General features: G+C 37.3%; 1 protein-coding gene across 3 annotated transcripts in view; it reads left to right on the forward strand.

Moving 5' to 3' along the window:
* FBN2 (fibrillin 2) overlaps positions 1 to 21,472 on the forward strand; it is a 270,327-nt gene extending 248,855 nt beyond the window's left edge. For all 3 annotated transcript variants that reach the window (XM_035290955.3, XM_035290956.3, XM_078365811.1), the window contains 9 exons: positions 1,128 to 1,334; positions 2,323 to 2,448; positions 3,666 to 3,788; positions 5,094 to 5,210; positions 5,807 to 5,935; positions 7,657 to 7,776; positions 15,376 to 15,607; positions 17,099 to 17,270; positions 19,546 to 21,472. In XM_035290955.3, the coding sequence (XP_035146846.2) occupies positions 1,128 to 1,334; positions 2,323 to 2,448; positions 3,666 to 3,788; positions 5,094 to 5,210; positions 5,807 to 5,935; positions 7,657 to 7,776; positions 15,376 to 15,607; positions 17,099 to 17,270; positions 19,546 to 19,920 (1,601 nt within the window). In that variant the 3' untranslated portion in view covers positions 19,921 to 21,472. The remainder of the gene's footprint in view (positions 1 to 1,127; positions 1,335 to 2,322; positions 2,449 to 3,665; positions 3,789 to 5,093; positions 5,211 to 5,806; positions 5,936 to 7,656; positions 7,777 to 15,375; positions 15,608 to 17,098; positions 17,271 to 19,545) is intronic.
* Positions 21,473 to 24,204: the final 2,732 nt, after the last annotated feature.

The following is a 24,204-nucleotide window of genomic DNA, read 5'->3' on the forward strand; positions in this document are numbered from 1 at the left end:
TGTGTGTGTTATATGCACATCTATGTGTAATATAAATAACAATCTTAAATAGTCTTTCCAAAATTAAGATTAATTAAGCTCTTTGGAAAATTTGACTTTAGTAAAACTTACATCAGAGGATGATTTAATTCCAAAAGAAAATATTTGCGATATGAGGTAAACTCTGCCAAAATTAATGCAACATAAATGCCATTTTTAAGAAATTCAGGGAAGGTTAATTTTTATATTGCGGTACAGAAAAAAATGTTTTACAAAATCTTTTTATGGGAAATAAAAATATCAGACCCTATATTGTATTTTAATGCTAAAATACGTACATCATAAATCGTAGTTAATTATGGCAGCTGTAAAATGTGTGTTAAAGTAACATTCAAGGCAAACAAAGAAATAAGAGCAGTAAACTGACTCATCACTTGATTTAGTATAAAAAGAATATTTCAGCTATATCATATTTTTTTCAGAATGATGTCATATGTTTCAAATTCTAGGAAATTTTTAGTTAAGAAAACATATTTTGTTTATTGTTATCTCCAATCTGTACCTTTACTAACATCAGTCTTTTAGGAAATAGGAAAAGTATCCTACATACAAAGTGTAATTTTCTGTTCATGTTATTAAGTTTTGCTAGGATTGTTTATAAAACTAAAGATTTCATTGCCTTTTATATCAGAAAAAAATCATTGTATTTATATATTTTAAATCTACTCAGATGTATAAAATATGAGAGATCAGACTGAATAAGTACCAAGGTAGTCTAGAATTTGCTTTCCAAAAACTAATTCTAATACCATTTCCTTATTTAAAGGAAAATAATTTTATTTTAATTTCACTTTATTCTACAGAAATGGTAAATCACTATCATTTAGTTGGCAATGGATTGGAGAAAAATATTAATCAAAAAAGTTAATCTATTACCAAAGTATAGTACCACTTTTTGTCAAATTTAATAAACTATAGTCTTTAGTGAAAGAATATGCTACAAATTTAACTGCCAGCAAAACTTTGTAATCATTAAGCTCTCTTAATTATTCCTAAGAAGGAAATTCTTGATTACCCTGCTTAATTTGAAAGCCAGGATAATGAACTGTCAATTTGCATCCTTAACTCTTTCTACTTTGCCATTTCAGACAATCGACAGGGACTCTGCTTTGCAGAGGTATTGCAGACAATATGTCAAATGGCATCCAGCAGTCGCAATCTTGTCACTAAGTCAGAATGCTGCTGTGATGGTGGGCGAGGCTGGGGCCACCAGTGTGAGCTTTGTCCACTTCCTGGAACTGCCCAATACAAAAAGATATGTCCTCATGGTCCAGGATACACAACTGATGGAAGAGGTAAGAAGTTGAGGAAATTTATTCATATAATCAACACATTAAATTTTATGAATTCAGATCAATGTGGAGAAAAAGTGAAAATGATACAATAAAAAGAATAGCTAAAGTGTTTATACTTTGTTATCTATATTTGATGTGTGCTTTCACATATATGTATATAGAAAGAATAATCTTTACTAATGCTTCAGAAATATTGAGGTAATCTTCCTATCAAACCTAAGGGGTAGAATGTATTATTCCCATTTTAAAGATGAGGGAAGTGAAGCACAAAGCTAAGATAACAATAAGTAGTTTTCCCAAGATCACTCACTTTTTAAGGGATAGACCCAGGAATGGAACACATCTGTCTGACCCAAAGGCCATGCTTGTAACCCCCAAACTACATTTGCCTTATTTAAATAAATAGTGCTTATCTGAATGTACACAGGGACTTACTCTATTTGCAATGTCTTTACAGATTAGCAAGTCTCACAACTGGCTAGTCGTTCCTATTTCTTGTACAACCAATATATTAATGTCCTAAAAAAAAACGTCTTTCCTCCATTTACTGTACAGATTCCCAGTATCGTGCGTGACAACTTTGCCAGTCAAAGCTTTTTGTCACAAAGCTTTTCTTCAATCTACTGCAAATGTGATTTTGAGGCCAATCCATGGGAAATTATTAAAAGTTCCAAACTAGTTGGACTTGGAAGGGGTAGCTTTCTAGATTCCCCCCCAGAAAAATAACTCATGGCTAGACTGCAGAATGGGTAGTCTTAAACAGGGATTTCAACAGAGCCTTCCTTGATCTCTTCCCATTACTTGAGATTACTTTTCTGTCACTTCCATGTTGCTGTTCACCTGAATGATGAACAGGTACTCCAGTGCCATTAGGAATGTTTGCAGTTAGTTATCTCATCTTCATTTCTTAATTTCTCTTCGTTTCTAACCAGTTTTACCCTTGTTTATATGTTCGCTCTTGACTGCTTTTTGTTGTTTTGGTCCACAGATATTGATGAATGTAAGGTAATGCCAAACCTCTGCACCAACGGTCAGTGCATCAACACCGTGGGCTCATTCCGATGCTTCTGCAAGGTTGGCTACACCACAGACATCACTGGAACATCTTGTATAGGTAAGGATGGACACTCTTATGTCCAGGGGTTGGAAGTCTAGTCAACTACTATTTCCTAAAGTCATCTGTTACCGGCAGAATGTCTTTATTACGGAGCTTTGGAATACACATTTTATGTAAATAATGTCATCCTCTCAATAATATGCTTCTTAATCACACAGCACTTGGCCTTTGTTCAATAATGTGGGATGTAGAATTCTTCACTTCATCAAAAAAAAGTCTGTGCAATCAGAGAACCAAAAATTACAAATACATACTTTCAACATTTTATATTTTAATTTAAAATTTAAAGTGCACATTTGTTTGTCATTCTTTGGAGGAAAGGGGCTTTTTCTTACGAATATGTGTAATTATATATTAAGAGAGTGTTTTTTTTGTTTCTCTTTGCTGTTATTTGGCATGAAGTATACCAAGTAAGCATCACCTAAGTAAAATTTCCAACTGCAGAGCAGTCTCAGTGCAGAATCCTTCTACCGTTTTACAGCTTCTCTTTCTTATTTAAGTTTTTATTGTCTCACTCACACCAATTTATGATGGTTGTGGGTCAGGAAGGACTTAGACTTTTGTTCAGTCTTTCCAAAGTATTCAACTTCATTTTTATTGAAGAAAAAATTATTTTCTCCTTTATGTTTCATTAGTTTACTTGATATTCTATCAAATTACCTATGTCAGTAACAAGTACACCTGGCATTAAAAGGTGAAGAAAACCCAGCTGACTTCTTTGAAACAGAAGAGCATGAGTAATAGAGAATAGGTCCTTTATTAATCGTGAGGATTCAGCATTCTGTGGGCATCAACGCAGTATGTTCTGTGGAGGACATGGAGATTGTCTGCTGTCAGAGTCCGAGTAGGAAAGAGATGGCATATTTCAAGGAGGGTCTAACAAGAGGACCGTGTATACACGTGCGAGCAGCGTGTATGAAAGCCAGGAGGCATAGTGCTGTGTGCTGGGGCTGTACTAGCCCTGGGCCAAAAGAAAAGAGGCAGAGGTTATTGGAACCTGGAAGAAGAAAGTTATGCTCAGAGGTCTGCCTTGAGAGGACCTCTGACATCTGATCCAGTGATGAATATCGTTCTGTGCATCACTTCTCTCTGGCTATATTCCACTTTAAGTTGAAGAGGAAAAACAGAAAGTATGAAGTGAGAATATGGAAGGAGGAAAGAGGCCAGTTGTTTCTTTTAACCAGTAATTTAATCTTCGCATCACTTTTTCTTAGACCTTGATGAATGTTCCCAGTCCCCGAAACCATGCAACTTCATCTGCAAGAACACTGAGGGGAGTTACCAGTGTTCCTGTCCGAGGGGGTATGTCCTGCAAGAGGATGGAAAGACATGCAAAGGTGAGTGAAGAGTCTCTGACAATCGTGACTCTTGTCTGTCTCTTTTCTTTCAAATTTAAATGTTAGATTATCAGGGATCATGCCATGTGCATCACCTTCATTAAAAGGTACCTTCCTCGTGGCCACATTATTACTTATAGAAAATTCTACCAATAGTCTCATTGCAGGAAGCAGAGAGAATTAAAACCCAAGTTAAAACAGTTTGCTTCTTATAGAAAGCTACATACATTTTTAAAAATAAAATATAACAAAAAATGTTGGTGTGGAAAGAGATCAAAACAAATCACTAAGATAAGATTGCTGTTGTTATCTAAGCTTTTTAGTTCTCTACGCTACATTTATTCTAGATTTACTGTGGAAAGTGAAAATGGATAGGTAAATTTAAATCTTTGGCTTAGGTGGTATCAAAAGTAATTATTTATCAAGCCAAATTAGATCATTAAAATAGCTTCAATACTATACTTATATATTTGATTTACAGTAAGCCTCATCAGAATGAAATGAATGGACTGAGCAAATTTTTATAGATTATTCTCAATAAAATGAGGTTTTATTTCCAAGGCATATCAAAAAAATTACAATAATAGCAAGCACTGCTTGGACCTGTTTAGTGAACTGATATAGGTCCACGTTATACATTGTTTATAAATGAGTATGACTAAAGCATTTTTAAGCTGTAAAATTATGAATTAGTCTTGCCTACATCTTATGTGGTACATTTATTTTAAATATAGTTTCCAAATTAAGTTTTAGTATAGCCAAAATCAAAATTTGAGATTTTTATTAGTAGAGTCCAAATATCAATACCATTTGTGACTAGAATTACAGATGCTGTATTTTGCTTCCTCTAATATTAATGCCCGTGTTTTCATCTGAATATGGAGACTCAGTGTTTGTGTTAAGACCTTCGTCAGTTTCCGGATTCTATAACATTTTTATTTAATCCTTCCTTTAATAGGAATAAGTAATCAGCCATGTACTATACTGTATTCAATGCAAGAATTATAACCTTTAGCTACTTTAGATAGTAGCTTTTAGAATAGTTATTGGAAACTGCTATGATTCTGCCATTCAGTTTCTTATGTACTGCCTTAATTATCTTATCATAGTAGTCCATAATATTTATTCTGCTTAAATATGTAAAAAGAAACTGCTTGCCATATGTCTAAGGAAGTCTACGAAGCTTCCAGCAAAAATCTAGACAAATGCTCCCAATGGAGCACGTGCATCTCCTGTAGCTTCACGAGAAAGGAAATATAGGCAGATAATCTGCTGTGATTTTCATTGGCTTCTGTCTAATTTCAGACCTCGACGAATGTCAAACCAAACAGCATAATTGCCAGTTCCTCTGTGTCAACACCCTGGGGGGATTTACCTGTAAATGTCCACCTGGTTTCACACAGCATCACACTGCTTGTATCGGTAAGACAAAATTACAAATGGGAAATTTTACAAACCTCTAGTAGATGCATGAAAATTGTATTTAAAATTATAAACAGAAGAATGTCCTGGAACTTATATTCATAACCAATTCCCCATAATTAGTGGTCTAAAGAAGTTGCTAATAATATAGATATTTTCAAGAACAATATCCAAAGGAAAAAGGGCCTTTTTTAACCCAAGCACATGCACAGTAGCCATATTTCAAGCAGTGCCTTTATATCACATTCTCATTATAACCATGGTATTCAGGCAAAGTACGATTCAAAGCTCGCTGTAATTTAGGACATGTTAACAAACACACTGAGTTTTTACTTTAGAAGACACTTGTTAAGGAACTTACAGTCAGTGTGCCCTCAATCACCCCAAAATGTGCTCTAATCCTAAACCTCTTAAAATACACTTTTTCATACCAGTCTTGTCTTTAATATAACAGTGAATTTTCATAGAAATTTTCCCAAAATGGCATTTTCACATCATGAAACTTAGGTTTTCATACATGGCTTTTGACTTCACATGAAACTTAAGACATGTCATAATTGGAAAGTTTGATGCTCTCCTTCTTGATGCTTTGCCAGACAACAACGAATGTGGGTCTCAGCCTTCACTTTGTGGAGCAAAAGGAATTTGTCAAAACACTCCGGGCAGTTTCAGCTGCGAATGCCAAAGAGGGTTCTCTCTTGATGCCACCGGACTGAACTGCGAAGGTTAGTTGATTTGCTCAAAAATTCTTCATCTAATAACAGTAAACCATATCTATTTTTAACTTCCGAGACACTGAATGAGAAATTGGGATAATCTCAAAAAACAAAAAAAAATATTGAACCAAATAGGACCCAGCAACTGATATCCAGTCAGAAATTTCTATGCAACACCTTGGGGACAGAGGGAAACTTCATGGCGGTGAAACAAAAATTCTGTGATTACGAATTGACTTTCAAAGTAACTATTGACTAATCATGGATCTAAGAAAGAATTGAGTTGAAAAATAATTCTGTGCCTAATACGGTTTGCAGTCATGTGCAAGCATACCAGAAAAAATAATAATTGACCTCTTGTTCCACGATTCTTGAATATGTAAGAATTAAATACAAAAAGAATCTGTCATCATAGAGAATTGAACAAATGTACCGAAAATGCCAAGGGAAAATGATGGCTGTTTCTATTTTTTATGGATCAAGCTCTGGCTTCACTTCTTCGCTTTCCTACAGAGTAGGTATGGGTCTCCTCTGCAATAGCTATTTCCTGTAAAATCCAAGGGAACATTTAAGTGGAAACAAAATAAGAACATGCTTGCAGTTAAGAAAATTTCATATAGTTCTTCAGTATTTATCATGCAACTGCTAGTGTATGACAAGAAAAATGTATAAAGATTAGTATCTTATAAAATGTCCATGCCAGAGATTGTGAGACTATATTTATTTCCCTTGCATTCTTATATAGCATTGTAATTTATAGTTTTCTTGATTTTAATCACCCTTTTAACATTAACTCTTCTTACAAATATATTATTTAGATTTCTAGAAATATATTTGAAGTATTTAATTTGCTCTCTGTAAGGCTTGTGGAACTTTTATATGTATCTCATTTTCAGCAAAGAAAAACTCAGTTTTAAAATGTCAATTTTAATGTTGTATCTCTCAAATCATTGAGACATTGAAAGTATTCTGAACCTGCAGCTGTTTGCCACGTGTGAGTTCAGCTTGTGACCATCCCCATAAGATGCCATTTATTAATTATCCATGTAAATTTGTTACACACCTCAGACATGCCGATTTTATTTTACTCTCTTTATGGATAGATTTCAAAGCTTTGGTTTTCATTCCAAAGGAGCATGCATAAATAAACAAAGAAATTATTCCACATGTATAATAATACCACATCTTGTCTAAAAATAACATATTTAAATACTTAAGAGGAATTTGCATCTAATTAATCTTGAATGGTAATAAAAATTTTTACATGTGAAATAACTGTACTTTTTAGGTATCTCTGTAATGCTTCTATCCTTTCAAAAATGTGGATTCTAACTCAATCACTTTCAAACTTACTAGAATATGCGATGCAAATATATATATATATATATGATATACCAAATAAATCATACCATATGCAGCTAATCAGTTCAAAATGCACAACATTTGTGGTTGCTATGGTTGATTTGCTGAAATTGAGATGTTATTTGGAGTACTGACATGCCATGGTCTGGTGAGAGCAGAAAAATGAGGTGGTCTCTTATCTCACAACTGTTGCATGCACCGCCACTGACTAATAACCACGTGACCTGGAAAAATGACAGCCTCTCTGTGTGTCATGTCTTGTTTGTTTGTTCCCATGTATAATAGTTACCCCAGGTTTCATTTGGAGTGCGTTTAACAATAGCAGAAGAAAGGTGACATAAAAGTTTTGCTGGGCTTGTTTTTTGCAGATGTTGATGAATGTGATGGGAACCACAGGTGCCAACACGGCTGCCAGAACATCCTGGGCGGCTACAGGTGTGGCTGCCCCCAAGGCTACATCCAGCACTACCAGTGGAATCAGTGTGTCGGTGAGTGCTGTTTTCTTCCATCGCGCTTGCTTTTCTCACCTGAAAGTATCTCTGAATAAGATGAACAAATCGTGAGGTTTGAATTTTTGTCTTTAAAACCAGTCCTTAAGACTGATGCATGGGGACTCATTCTGCTAGTGTGTGTGTGTTTGAAAATATCTATAGTAAAAAGTTTGCTTTTAAGTACCTAAAACTTAACTAGAGGTTTCATCATTTTAAATTTCTGCTAAATAATTTTAAGTTTCTGAAGATGATGTCAAGAATCATTATCGTTGTTTCACAAAGTGAGCCACTTTTTTGTCTGTAATTTGATATCTTTAGATTTCCTGTCCATTCCTCTCATAAGAATCTAAAGGAATTTATATCAACTTAATGAGGACAGTCCATCTGTGCTCTCCTGTCACATAGATTTAATTAAGGTTGGGAAGTGTTTTAAGGTCTAAAAAGTACCTACTTACAGCAAATGCTGTAATAATTTTTTTAAACTGTGTTTTGATCACTTCTTAGTTTCTGCATTTCCTCCTATGAGTGTATATTCGTGGTGTGGTAAAGATCTGTCTTAAAATATCAGGAACAGTATGTTTACATAGCTATTTAAGTAATGTAAAACATTGTGTAGGTTCCCTGTTCACTCTGATGGTAGTTTCTTCTGCTGTGCAGAAGATCTTTAGTTTAATTAGATCCCATTTGTCAATTTTGGCTTTTTTTGCAATTGTTTTTTACATTTTCGTCATTAAGTCTTTGTGGGTTTTTTTGTTTGTTTTTTGTTTTTTTGAGACAGAGTCTTGCTCTGTTTCCCAGGCTAGAGTGTAGTGGCATGATCTTGGCTCACTGTAACCTCCACCTCCTGGGTTCAAGTGATTCTCCCGCCTCAGTCTCTCAAGTAGCTGAGATCACAGGAGTCTGCCACCACACCTGGCTAATTTTTGGTATTTTTAGTAGAGACAGGGTTTCACCATGTTGGCCAGGCTGGTCTTGAACACCTGACCTCAGGTGATCCACCCTCTTCGGCCTCCCAAAGTACTGGGATTACAAGCACGAGCCACCATGCCTGGCCACTTCTAGAGTTTTTATGGTTTGGAGCTTTACATTTAAGTCTTTAATCCATCTTGAGTTAATGTTTGTATAAGATGTAAGGAAGGGGTCCAGTTTCAGTTTTCTGCATATGGCTACCCAGCACCATTTACTGAATGGGAGATCCTTTCCCCATTGCTTGTTTTTGTCAGGTTTGTCGAAGATCAGTTGGTTGTAGATGTGTGGTATTATTTCTGAGGTCTCTGTTCTGTGCTATTGGTCTTTATCTCTGCTTTGGTGCCAGTACCATACTGTTTTGGTTACTTGTAGTATAGTTTGAAGTCAGGTAGCATGAAGCCTCAAGCTTTGTTCCTTTTGCTTAGGATTATCTTGGTTATACACACCCTTCTTTGGTTACATATGAAATTTATGGTAGTTTGGTAGGAATATCATTGAATCTATAAATTACTTTGGGCAGTATGGCCATGTTCATGATATTGATTCTTTCTATCCAAGAGGATGAAATGTTTTTCCATTTGTTTGTATCCTCTCATTTCCTTGATTAGTGGTTTGTAGTTCTCCTTGAAGAAGTCCTTCACATCTCTTGTTTGCTGTATTCCTATGTATTTTATTCTCTTTGTAGCAATTGTGAATGGGAGTTCCTTCATTATTTGATTCTCTGCTTGTCTGTTATTGATGTATAGGAATGCTTGTGATTTTTGCACATTGATTTTTGTATCTTGAGACTTTGCTGAAGTTGCTTATCAACTTGAGTTTTTGGGCTGAGACGATGGGGTTTTGTTGTTGTTGTTGTTGTTGTTGTTGTGAGTCTCACTCTGTCGCCCAGGCTGGAGTGCAGTGGCACGATCTCAGCTCACTGCAACCTGCACCTCCCAAGTGTCAGGGATTACAGGCACCTACCACTAAGCCCAGCTCTTTTTTTTTTTTTTTTTTTTTGGTATTTTTGGTAGAGATGGAGTTTCACCATATTGGCCAGGCTGGTTTGAAACTCCTGATCTCAAGTGGTCTGCCCGTCTCAACGTCCCAAAGTGCTAGGATTACAGGTGTGAACCACTATACCTGACCAGATGATAGGGTTTTCTAAATATAGAATCATAGAATCATGGCTTCTGCAAACAGATACAATTTGACCTCCTCTCTTCCTGTTTGAATACCCTTTATTTCTTTCTTTGCCTGATTGCCCTGGCCAGAACTTCCAATACTGTGTTGAACAGGAGTGGTGAGAGAGGGCATTCTTGTCTTGTACTGGTTTTCAAAGGGAATGGTTCCAGCTTTCGCCCATGCATCATGACATTGGCTGTGGGTTTGTCATAAATAGCTCTTAATATTTTGAGATATGTTCCATCAGTACCTACTTTATTGAATTTTTAACATGAAGGGATGTTGAGTTTTCTCCAAGGCCTTTTCTGCATCTATTGAGATAATCATGTGGTTTTTGTCATTGGTTCTGCTTATGTGATGGATTATGTTTATTGAATTGCGTATGTTGAACCAGCCTTGCTTCAAAGGGATGAAGCCAACTTGATCGTGGTGGATAAGTTTTTTGGTGTGCTGCAGGACTCAGTTTGCCATTATTTTATTGAGGACTTTCACGTCAATATTCATCAGGGATATTGGCCTGAAATTTTCTTTTTTTGTTGTGTGTCTGCCAGGTTTTGGTATCAGAATGATGCTGACTACATTAAATTTGAGTTAAGGGATAGTCCCTACTTTTCAATTGTTTGGAATAGTTTCAGAAGGAATGGTAGCAGCTCCTCTTTGTACCTCTGCTATAATTCAGCTGTGAATCTGTCTGGTCCTGGGCTTTTTTTGGTTGGTGGCTATTAATTATGGCCTCAGTTTCAGAAGTTGTTATTGGTCTATTCAGGTATTCAACTTCTTCCTGATGGAGTTTATCCATTTCTTCTAGATTTCCTAGTTTATTTGCATAGAGGTGTTTATAGTATTCTCGATGGTAGTTTGTATTTCTGTGGGGTCGGTGGTGATATCCCCTTTATCATATTTTATTGTTTCTATTTGATTCTTTTCTGTTATTTGTTAGTCTAACCAGCAGTCTATTTTGTTAATTTTTCAAAAAAACAGCTCCTGGATTCATTGATTTTTTTTTTGGAGGATTTTTTTGTGTCTTTATCTCTTTCAATTCTAATCTCTTGTCTTCTGCTAGGTTTGGGACGAGTTTGCTCTGGCTTCTCTAGTTCTTTTAATTGTGATGTTAGGGTGTCGACTTGAGATTTTTCTAGCTTTCCGACATGCACTTTTAGATATAAATGCTATAAATTTCCCTCTTGCCACTATTTTAGCTATGTCCCAGATATTCTGATAAGTTGTCTGTTTGTTCTCATGTGTTTCAAAGAACTAAAAAGCTTCTGCACAGCAAAGGAAACTATCACCAGAGTGAACATGAACAGGCAGCCTACAGAATGGGAACAAAATTTTGCAATCTACCCATCTGACAAAGATCTAATATCTAGAATCTGCAAGGAACTTAAATTTGCAAGAAAAATACAAACAGTCCCATCAAAAAGTGGGCAAAGGATATGAACACACACTTCTCAAAAAGATACATTTATGCGGTCAAGAAACATATGGAGAAAGCTCAACATCACTGTTAGAAAAATAAATGCAAATCAAAACCACAATGAGATACCATCTCATTCTAGTCAGAATGGTAATTATTAAAAAGTCAAGAAACAATAGAGGCTGACAAGGCTATGGAGAAATAGGAATGCTTTTACCCTGTGGCAATGTAAATTAGTTCAACCATTGTTGAAGACAGTGTGGTGTTTCTCAAGGATGGAGAACCAGAAATACCATTTGACTCAGCAATCCTGTTACTGAATCTACCCAAAGAAATATAAATCATTCTACTGTAAAGACACATACACATGTATGTTTACTGCAGCACTATTTACAATAGCAAGGACATGGAACCAACGCAAATGCCCATCACTGATAGAATGAATAAAGAAAATATGGTACATATACACCATGGAATACTATGCAGCCATAAAAAGGAATGAGAGCATGTCCTTTGCAGGGACATGGTTGAAGCTGGAAGCAATCATCCTCAGCAAACTAACACAGGAACGGAAATCCAAACACCACTTTTTCTCACTCATAAGTGGGAGTTGAATGAGAACTCCCACAGAATGGGGAAACAATGAGAACACATGGACACAGGGAAGGGAACAAACACACTGGGACCTGTTAGGGTGGGGGCAAGGGGAGGAAACCTAGAGGATGGGTCAATAGGTGCAGCACACCACCATGACACATATATACTTATGTAACAAACCTGGACGTATCCCAGAACTTAAAGTAAAATAATACATAAATATAATAATAATGTAAAACAATGTTATTATATTACAATATTTGTAAGATATGAAACCCACCACTTTATTTAGTAAATACCATGAACTTCTTGTTTAATTCTGCAGACCTTCATCCAAAAGAGTGATTCTCTAATATTTCATATTGTGATAGCTTCAATAGAATTTTTTTGAAGGAGAACATAAGTAGAAATAGGAACATGCATGGAGGGCCAATTTAATTTCAAAGTTTTTAAATTTCCTTAAGTTTGTGTTTCTAAACACCTAGTACAAAACTAGCTGCACAGGTTTTTACTAAATGTGGAAGCTCTGTCTTGAATAGTTTGACTTAAAATTAAGATGGTGTGGTGTATCCCAATTCCCCTTTATAAGACCTTGAGGTGGGCACTTTGGCAAGGCAGTCACCCCCAGAGTAGCTCGCACTGGAGTCTAGCCAGAAGCCCATTTGCCTTATAATCAGAAAAGACTCCACGAACAGAGGAATAAATTTTTTCAGAGATGAGTTCAAAACTAAAAATACATGGGCAGATATCCCTAATTGTAGGTATTAATTTGTAAGTTTGTTCTACTAAAATGGGTACCTCTAAGCGGTAGGTGCCTGGGTACGACACATTAGGAATTTATTTCAAAAGAGTCTAGATTCTTCTGGCAGGGTTGAGGAATCCAGCTTGTCTCTATAAAATTGCTGACTTTCTTCCCTTGAATCCATGTGACACTGTTAGATTTTTAACTCAAATATATGGCAGAAATAGGGTGAAATACCCCCTCAGGAAACTAAGAAAAGCAACGCGTTAGCAAAAGAAAAAGACTTAGGACAAAATGCAAATTGAAAAGCCACAAACATTTTTATCTGTCACTACTTGTGTGAGTATCTTCAGCCATTCATGTGATAGACAGGTGGGGAGCTAGGGATACTGAAGGAAGCATTTCAAACAGATTTCCCCAGGGCTTCTCATCAGTGGTCAACACTGATAGTCAATGCATCAGATGGTTTAAACAGGCAAAACTGTAAACTACGATGTTACTAAACCTGCCACTAATTGAAGAAGAATAAAAGTTATTGGAAAATGTTACTATTGAAAAAAGCTTTCAATTCAAACTAACACCAGGAAGTTTCCTGCCAGTTGTCACAGAGAATTTATAACATTCTGATAGACCGAGTGTACAGATGTAAGGAACATTCTCAACTATTTGTAAGCATTAGGATTATTCAAATACAATTATTCAAAATTGAAAATACGTAAAAATTAACATTTACATGTGAAGAAAATTATGTCTTTATATATGAAGACTTTCTGCTTTAGTATTAGTAACTTCCAGTTGCTTCTATAGCCTAATCACAATAATTGACACATAGTTTAGTGAGGCTAGAATCAGTTCAGGGTATGTATCACACAGGAACATACTTAAGTCTATAAATTTTAAACATGGTATACATGTATAGAATATAAATATGAGATATATTATAGTGCTTGCAAAAATGTTACATATTTTTCAATATTCTCATAAGTGATATGTTTAAATATAATTTATTCAGTTAATTTATTTTACCCGGTAATTTCTCTTCCTAACAGAATATCTAATGGTATATTCATGGCAGGATCATTTTATTAAATTGTAATCTAATTTAGATTCCCTGTTAGGAGGGAAACACTACATAGGAATGTCAGATCTAATTATAAAAGCAGATGAGCCTTCGTGGCAGAATTGCAAGTCTCTTGTATATAGAAATAAAATAGCAGTTATAATCACATCGTACATAGCCAAGTTATGAGAACTTATTTATTGTACTACGTTCTTCCCCTGCAATAAAGGCTAAGAATTTTCACATATTAGATAATCAGCATCTTCTATATTCAGTGATTAACAAACCTACATTTAGTGGTCTCTTTTAATTCTGAGACTATTAGAATCATGATACAAAAAGGTACCTGATAACATCTACCCTTTCTGTAACTTCTGTCCTGTACCTAACGAGGTCTGCTTTCCTGTCTGGGAGACCTCTTGACTGAGAGCCCTTGTGCGTCTTCCAAATCTCCCTGAGCTGCTGCAGTTCCCTCACTTCCCCACTAGGTACTGTGTCCTCTGTGCACACCCACCTGTGCATGGGCCTGTTTCCCCACATGGGCTGAAGTATATACTTGTCACATATGAGGTAAACAGACACTCTTTGCTCCACACAGAGTCACAAGAATTGAAAGAATTCCATGGAACAGATGTGATTTGTTCCCAGGATGAAATTTGGATTATAAAAAATGCCCAAAGAAGTCAAGCCACATGCTGCATATCAACCAGACAGTTAAGGCAAAAGTATAATCTCCAAAGTTAAAAGCATAATCAGACTTTGATTTTGTAAAAATGATAATAGCAACTGAAAGTATAACCTATAATTATCCTGCTACCAGGTATATATAGTGTAATGTTAGTCATTAAACGAGTAAAAGCTGCATGTTGGCTGATGACTGGATGCAAACCCACCTCAGAAGGCACAGTCTGCACTCAGTGGATTCTCAAGCATTTTTAACTGAACTAAGTTGTTAGCTCATTGCTCTAATTAAATGATGTTTGTTTCCATTGTTTTCATTTAGGATTTTTTAATTTTTTTGTAATTTCTCCTATATAATGAAAGTTTGGGGGAATTGCTGGGGGAATGGATACAAATACTTATAGGGATTTTTTTTAATTGATATATCATAAAATTCTCTCTTTTAAAGTGTACAGGTAAATGAGTTTTGTAGATTCTCAGAAGGGTATGCAGTCATCAATACTACCAGTTTCAGAACATTCTCATCACCTCCAAAAGAAACACCATAGGCAATAGCAGTCATTCCCCATGTCTCTCTCCTGACAGGCCCTGGCAAAGTAATTTACTCTCTATCTCTAAGGGTTTGCCTGAGATACGAGCTTTTGAAGTAACCTTCTGTTAAGAGAATAGAAGAGTTATTCATCAGGCAAACTGCAAATATCTGTCCCCACGGGCTGCAGACATATTTGGAAACAGAGTACAAACAGAATTTAAAAAGCAAAGCAAGGGTTTTTTAAAGCCACGATTTAGGGAGATTTAGTTCATTCATATGCTTTGCAAAACAATCATCAGAATTTTTAAAAAAGTTAATATAGTTCTAGAGTTATTTCTGCCATAAGATCACAGGGACTTGAGACCCCGGACTTGTTCACGTTTTTGCTATTGCCTGCTTCCCTGCATAAGAGTTTCTTTCTTCGTTTTCACTAGATGAGAATGAATGCTCCAATCCCAATGCATGTGGCTCTGCTTCCTGCTACAACACGCTGGGGAGTTACAAGTGCGCCTGCCCCTCGGGGTTCTCCTTCGACCAGTTCTCCAGTGCCTGCCACGATGTGAATGAGTGCTCCTCCTCCAAGAACCCCTGCAATTACGGCTGCTCCAACACTGAAGGGGGCTATCTCTGCGGCTGCCCACCTGGGTACTACAGAGTGGGACAAGGGTAAGGTGGTCTTCAGCCTCACCACACAGGGTAATACATGGTCCCTCAGTGAGTTCAGGCCACCTACTCCTGCAGGGAAGAGTACAGTGTCTAAAAGACAAGCCAAGAAAGCACTGATTAGAGCTCTTAGGGTATGCAGATAATTACCAAGAAAGCACACATGGACCGTGCTCAGGGTATTGGATTACTTCCTTTGTGATGAGCATCAAACTTGAACTTGTATGTAAATATCACTCTTTGCTCCTCTTAAGGGCCTGAGCTGATTCAATCTGACCCAAGGCCACAGACAAGCAGATGTTTAAAAAATGTGGCTCACAGGTAGAAGGGCTGTGAGGTAGAAGTGGAAATGGCCTTGCCACGGGTTCTTCTACAAATTCTGGAAGGTGCAAGCACAGTAGTTACTGAGGAAGGAGTTTGTCCCTTTCTTTGCTGATGCACAGAGAGAGGATGGTACCTAGTTGGTGTGGTGCCACTCAGCACGGGCCCAACCCACAAGACTGGCTTGCCTCCAACTAGGCACACTGTCTCAAGTTCCATGGGCTGTGGCCAAGGTACTGGCCATTTGCATCTTTCCAGGAATGCAGTGGTGCTCAGTAATACAGAAGATAGGCATTTAGAGAGGTCAGTCCAGGTTGCCTTCTTTGAAAGGAGCAGTGTGCAAGGCAGGGACTACAAGGCATGGACCAAGTCTGTCCAACAATGGTATATGATAATACTTAAAAGGCTTGTTCTAGACAAAGGTCATTTAGAGCCAATTCATTGACTCACTAACCAAAATGCAAGTTCAGAAATCTCCGTTTTTAAAGCAGGGAGCTTTGTTTCAAACAGCAAATATAGGCTTCAGGCCCCTGAAACAATGGAACCCCTCTTAGCGTTCTCTTTGGAAATTCATACCTAGCTTTTACCTTCTGGAGTTAATTTTGCTCAGTAATCCAGTCTAATTAGGATGGAAAATTGGGAAAGCATAGGGCTCACCCTCCGAAGAATTTTGCTGTTTCAAAATAAGGGAAAAATTCATCTATTATGTGTTAAAGAATTATAGGAGATGGAGGAGATGGTGGCTCATGCCTATAATCCTAGTACTTTGGGAGTCCAAGGCAGGAGGACTGTTTGAAGCCAGAAGGTGAAGATCAGCCAGGGCAATGTAGCAAGACCCTATCTCTACAAAAATTAAAATAAAAAAAAATAGCTGGATGTGGTAGTGTGTGCCAGTTGTCCCCGCGAATTTGGAGGCTGAGGCAGAAGGATCTCTTGAGTCCAGAAGTTCGAGGTTGCAGTGAGCAAGATTGTGTGACTGTACTCCAGCTTGGTAAACAGAACAAGACTTTGTCTTTAAAAGAAAAAGAGTTACAAAGAATATTAGGGTTTTATGTTTATGAGTTTAGAGTTTGCTCTGTCAGTTTCGTGTTTCTGAAGGGTCTGCTCTACCAGTGGAAAACTATGATCAAAGTCAGTGATAAAGTCTAACAATACATTGCTTTTTACAAATAGCCACTGTGTCTCAGGAATGGGATTTAACAAGGGGCAGTACCTGTCACTGGATACAGAGGTGGATGAAGAAAATGCTCTGTCCCCAGAAGCATGCTATGAGTGCAAAATCAACGGCTACTCTAAGAAAGACAGCAGGCAGAAGAGGAGTGTTCATGAACCTGATCCCACTGCTGTGAGTAAATCTAACTTTGTGTCACCACAGTATTGTATCCACATGGATCTGGTACACAGTGCAGTTCACGTAGTTTTTAGCCTCACTGAAGTAAACCGTATCTTGAATTTAATGCATAAATTAATGGAGCCAGTATGGAAAAGACAAGTACATTAAATGTACCTGTGCAACAATCCTGTACGATCTGCCCATGTACCCCAGAACATAAAGCACAATTAAAAAAAAAAGATCAAAACACAAAGCTTGGGAGAAAAGACTATAAGATTCACAGTTTCAGAGCATTTTCTTTTGTTGTAGTTTTTGATGTATGCTGCAGGGTACGTTCATCGAGGAAATAGTTATTTTGACATGATTCAAAAAATGAAATTATTTTGAATTTGTTCAGTTCTGTTTTATATTTGTATAGCACAGAAGGCTGATTTTAATTTTCACCAGGGAAGCCAACTAAATCTCATATTCTGTAATTTATTTACAAGACAGTTGTTCCTGCTTTAAAAACTTTTGTCTTCCAAATCACTTGAATTCTGTAAGGAACTGAAGTTGGAAATTGCCTTCCACTGATATTTCCTTTCCCTAATGGCATTTGGGCAGTGTTTAAAGGGGTGGGCCATAGACTACCTGGTTTTGAATGTAATGCCCTGGCGCTCCCCATCTGTTACCTCTGTTACATAGGGTGGGTTTATTTAACTTCTCTTTATTTAACTTCTCTCAACCTCAGTTTTTTCACCTGCAAATGGGAATGATAATGCTTACCTCTGAAGGCTGATGGAAGGGTTTACTGAACCCTTTGCTCCTGTGAACTGCCTGGAACAATGCCTGTCATATATACCACACATGTTCAGTTCCTTTCAGTGATTAATATCTAGTATCTAGAGATCTTGATGATTTTCCCAAAGATCAGAGACAGCATGAGGTCATCACTCTCCACTCCCTGTAGTTAATATGGCTGAGAAATTTGCCCACCAAGAAACCTAATTAACAACTAGCTGCCTGTGTGAATTGGACAACTTGCTTCAGTTTTATGGGCCTCAGAAACTTTGTCTATACGATCTGTCTTCTCTAGCCAAGAAGTTTATCATGCTATTTTATAATAAAAAATAAGCCAGTGTTACATTTACCTTAAGTAGACTAAGATATCCAGCTGATATTTAAGTATGACAGTTGAGATGCTCATCAAGTTCCCAAAACTGCAAATCCAGAAGTTCTGCTTATAAACTTTCCCGCTGGAGCACCAGGACTTAATTCTGCCTGAACACTGATGGGCACTTCTGGGTCACCATTGCCAAATTCTTACTTAACAGGTGCCCAATCAAAGCATTGTGGGTTTTCTTTGTTTTTTTTTTGAGACGGAGTTTCGCTCTTATTACCCAGGTTGGAGTGCAATGGCGCGATCTCGGCTCACCGCAACCTCCGCCTCCTGGGTTCAGGCAATTCTCCTGCCTCAGCCTCCTGAGTAGCTGGATTACAGGCACGCGCCACCGTGCCCAGCTAATTTTTGTGTTTTTAGTAGAGACGGGGTTTCAGCATTTTGACCAGGATGGTCTCGATCTCTCGACCTCGTGATCCACCCATCTCGGCCTCCCAAAGTGCTGAGCATTGTGGTTTTTATCCTATCTTATTTAAATATCATTTGTACCCCTCCCAACCCTCTGAGCAAAAGTCAGGTTTGGTTTATCTGAGCCCTGCCTCACTGCCTTTTACGAAAGATGCTGGTTCAAACTGGAGCCCTGAGAACTCTGCAGCTCACTCTGTGTACCTGTGATAGCTCCCAGTAAACTCACTCACCATTCACAGACCTTACAAATCAAAGCCCAGCCTTCAGACAGAGGATTCCCCTGGGCGCAGTCCCTGCTGATGCTCAACAGCAGCACTTCTTTTTGACTTCAGAAAAAAGTAAAAAGAAAAACAATCATTACCTAAATTTTCTTTTTTAAAAATTATTAATAAGCACAATATTTCATAAACTCATCAAAAAAAAACCTTAAAATCTGAACACTCTGTAAGCTCAGTCCTGTAACTTTAATTACCACGTTAAGGCTGAGTGAGAAGTCATAAAGATTTATGGGGCATTCTCTATGAAATCGGCCTTTTCTCTCAACTGACAAAAATGTACAATAGCCTCTTTCACCACCACTGCTGGTAAGGAGAGTGCAGAAATGGGGAGTGAGAAGCCACAGCCTGTCCTTGTGACCAAAGCTCCTGTAGCTGATTTCTTTCTAGTCCTCTGCTTGTGTTATAGAAGCTTGTCCCAAATCATTTCCTGCTCGTCCTCCAGGTTGGACAGATCAGCCTAGAGAGTGTTGACATGGACAGCCCCGTCAACATGAAGTTCAACCTCTCCGGCCTTGGCTCTAAGGAACACATCCTGAAACTAAGGCCCGCCATCCAGCCCCTCAACAACCACATCCGTTATGTCATCTCTCAAGGGAATCATGATGGCCTCTTCCGCATCAACCAAAGGCATGGGACCAGCTACTTGCACACGGCCAGGAAGAAGCTCGTGCCCGGCACATACACACTGGAAATCACTAGCATCCCTCTCTACAAGAGGAAGGAGCTTGAGAAACTGTTAGAGAGCTATGAGGATGACTACCTCCTAGGGGAGCTTGGGGAGGCTCTCAGAATGATGCTGCAGATTCAGCTGTATTAACCCTTTACAGACTTGGGCCCAGGCTCAAATCGTAGCACAGCCAGCCTACAGAAGCATTTGAAAAGTCAAGAACTCATTTTAAAGAGGGAAAAAAAGTAATAACTTTTGGTGCTTTCCTCCCTGTCTCAGACTTTGAATGTTGGCCCTCACAGGGAGGGATAATTTAGACTCTGGTATGGCCAAAGATTTGAGCACAAAGGCAACCATGGTTACTGTATTTTTTATATAACTTCATTTTAAAATATATTAAAGAAAACCTAAATGTTCAAGATATCAGCATATGGCACTAAATGCACAAAAATAATGTGAGCTTTTTTTTTTTTCCTGTTAGCAGTCTGTAACACTTTGGGTATTTTGCTATAGTTGCTAATTAAAAAAATATAGATGTTTATTTATTTTTAATGCAGTAATATATGGATAAATGAACAAACTATGTAAACAAAAAGGGAAACTCACTTGTTTTTCTTTAGATTTATAAATTTGAGCTATTTCTTTTAGAGGTGCTTTTTAAAAATCCAGTAGATACAAGAGATGTTTCCTTTGGTTTTCTGCCAGTCATCCAGCTGACATACACCTGATGATTTTAAAGAAAGACTCACAGAGCTGAATGGGCAGTGTAATCAGTAATTTAAAAGACACAAATGTCATTTAAACTTTATAAAGTAGATCGAAGCCAAAGCAGCTCCTTATGACAACATTTCACATCACCAGACACACCAGGCAACAGAAGATGAAGCACAACCACTGTAGCAAAATACCTTGACTGCTTGTGAGACCATTAGCATTGCAGGCCAAACTGTACTGTATTTCCTTCTCATAACCTCAAGGAACCACATGTGCTACCCACAACACCTCATTCTTACCCAGGGTGTGCTGCATACTTGTGGTACTGTAGGCAGCTGAAGAACCGCCATTCCTTTGAAAGGGAACACCTGGCGTTCTGTAGTGTTTGGTGCTGTCTTAGATAGTGGTGCATTTATTATGTTCAAGCTATTTCAGGATTGCCATATGTGCAAACAAATCATGCAGTGCAGCCAAGGAATATATGTTGTTGTTGTTGTTTTAAACCCATTTTTTTTTAGAATTTTCATTAATACTGTAGTTATACACCATATGCCTCGTTTTATCATAGCCTATTGTGTATGAAAGATGTTTGTACAATGAATTGATGTTTAGTTTGCTTTAGTCATTTAAAAAGATATTGTACCAGGATGTGCTGATAAGAGTACATATCCCATTATTCTTCTCAACCCAAGAACCTGTTCCCTGGACCAGTGACCAAACCTCTTATGTGAAATGGCCAAAGGACACACAGACTCCCGGTGGTTCCTCTCAAACCTGTGCTGACCAAAGATTAGTAACCAGTAATACCCAGTGTTTTGAGGTTTTATTGTTTTGTTTCTTTTTTGAATAACTAAAAAAAAAGAGGAATAGTGTAAATTTGTAATCAACTGTTTGTGAGGAAAAACTCATGATTTTTGGTTTTGTTTGTTTTTATAGGTCTGTGTATCAAATATGACACTTTCCTTGCAATAAAGCTTATTTTGGGGTAGTTTTCTGGCTGAGAATTTTATAAGACTACAACGCTCTTGTATTTGTGGGAGGGGCTGGGGGTTTGCCTATGGGAACCTGTATTAAAGTAAAAGAGCCAGACACACAGGAAAATAAAGGAATGCTGGCAAATCTGTGAAGCAAGTAAACGTGTTCAACTGATGATTACAATTTGAAGTTACATTCAAATAGAAGGACATAACCAAGGCAGTCAATCATTCACTTCTGAATAAATTCTAAGCTTCCTGGGACCCATCTTTCTAGAAACTTCAAAGAATTTCTTCACTTTATGCTAAGGCCTCTTTAAAGTATTCATGAGGAAGTGACACATTCTTTTAGAGAATCTTACTTCTCTAAGGTAGAAATTTCCTGAACCCAAGTTTTTAAGCAAAGGTAATAGCGGGCATACCCCAGGCCAAATGGCATCTTCAAAAATAATCCAAAGCTTATCTCTTAAAATGCTATACACTTTATTCAGTGGAGAAGTGGATAGATTTAACAAAGTGTTCAACATGAACTCCCTTTTGATGCACTGCTGAAACAGGCACAGAAATGTTTCTAAGACTCTTAGAGATTAATTTGATATACAGTTTAAGAATTTATGTGCTTAAATTTTTTATCCAGGGAATAAATAAACAAGGAAATATGACTGATCTTAATGCTGTTCCTTGCCAATCAGAAATTAGCTGCATAGAGTAAGAAAAGTATTTGCCTCAAGGCATCCTTTAAAACTAGCATGGATATTCTGTTTCATCTGGCATCTATTACTAGTACAGCATGAGCATTGCAATATGAAATTTACCTGGAACCAAATTTGGCTCTAGCCTTGAATGTTGAGCAACAACATTTAGTTTACCTTTAACTTGCTCTTAAAGAAGTTTGAGAATCCACATCTTTAGGTGCTTTGCATAGAAGCTAAAAAATGATTAGGGGTTTACAGAGAAGAATGAAGTAGAAGGAAATGACCACTTCAAGACACTCCTTCCAGGAGGAGTGGTATCAAGTACCTCTGATAGCTCTGTTGCCAGTTCTCTTACTGTGAACGTTGACACAATTATGATGAATTTATGTCTTTCATAACGAACTGCTAAAGACATTTTCTGCACTGTTTTGTCATTCCCGTGAAAGTCTCATTTTCCCCAGAAACTATCTTGGCTAAGTTATAGAAAAACTTGCAGAAGAGTAAAGTATGATGTAAGCCCAGACACATACAACAAATCCAGTGGGCACATGCATTAGTTAATAAACAATAATTTGGTTGTTAGCTTATATGAATTCTTTTTCTACTTGCATTTAAATTTGGAGTTTTTGAATATTTAGCTCTGTTTAGTACCTTTTGCTTTTGCTACTTACTTGTAGTAGATAAAAGTTTAATATTTTTGCACATGAGCATTGAATAAAATTCAGGGACAACGTGTTAGAGTTACACTAAAGTCAGACATCTGCCTTTTCGCATTATCTAGGAATGCCAAACAGGATAATTTATGCAGTCATTCTCTTTAAATTCTCTAGGGTTTTATTTTGCATTAATTGCCTTCCTGGTTCACAGAATAAACACTTGGGGTTGAGGATGGGGAATACAACTAAAAATTACAGAACATCGGTCTACTGGAGTCCTATAAACCTTTAGGGAAACAAGGTACTTCATACACTAAATTGAAGCATGTGAATTTGCTGTTATTTGGCCATATTTAACCTACAAAATGGCAATTGTATGTGGTTCAATTTAATAGTTCAGATATACTCATGTTCCTCAAGAGTAGACTGGAAATTTGAATATATCCTTTCTCTTCAAAAGACAGCAACCCATTCGCTCCTTTCTACACCATTGTTGGCTCATTTGTACTCCTAATTTACAATAGTCCACAAGAAAATGCATGTAATTTATCCAAACAATCACTTTCTTTCAAGCTCCAAAACATTGGAAAGAGTCTAAATCACACACCTTTAGGACCTCAGTGGGATTACTGGAAGCCATTTAAAGACAAAGACAAGTCCATTGGAAATAGAGCAGAATTTTTGTGGGTCTTTTTGTTTTTGTTTTGCTTTTAAATGTAAAGAAAAAACTTTAGGAACTTTTACTTCCTGAGAAAGAAGAAAAGATGGAGATTCATTGCCACCCCACAGGAAGTAAAGATGTCAACCATGTCTGCAATCTCATTCCAGCCTGACTATTGGTTCCATTGTTTTTTAAGCACTCTTGCTTTCTCAAATAGATACAAAGACATGGTTTTCTTGATTAAGAAGTACATGCTTCTGATCCTGTCTCCTTTAAAATTATTTCAGTGTACAGAGCAGTGGAGTCCTAAAATACAATGTGAAGAAGGTTCTCTGAAAAGGAATTTGAAGAAAAGGGACTCTATTCCAGTGAAAAATTTCAAACTGGGGAGATACCATTTCAGCGTAAAACAAAGGTGTGTTCCAGAAAACAAAGAGAAGATTCAGATTTTATAGTGAAAATTTCTCTCCAGGTTCCCAATCAGATTTATGCAAACAAAGTATTCAAATTATTTAGTTCTGACTGGTTGACACAGTTGAGTCCTGATTAGTCAATATAGCTGAGCCCTGATTGGTGGGGACATGTGAGCTCTGATTGGTTGGCTTCCAGTCCCAAAACCAGAAGCCTCTGTCAGAAAATTCTTTCAAAGGGTTCATGGGGGCAGAGTTTCCGGCCACAGGTTATCTTGGCACCTACAAGGTATCCTGTCTCTGTCAAATGTTTTGCTAAGCTAA

This window comes from Callithrix jacchus, chromosome 2 (assembly GCF_049354715.1).
Source record: "Callithrix jacchus isolate 240 chromosome 2, calJac240_pri, whole genome shotgun sequence".
Taxonomy (NCBI): domain Eukaryota; kingdom Metazoa; phylum Chordata; class Mammalia; order Primates; family Cebidae; genus Callithrix; species Callithrix jacchus.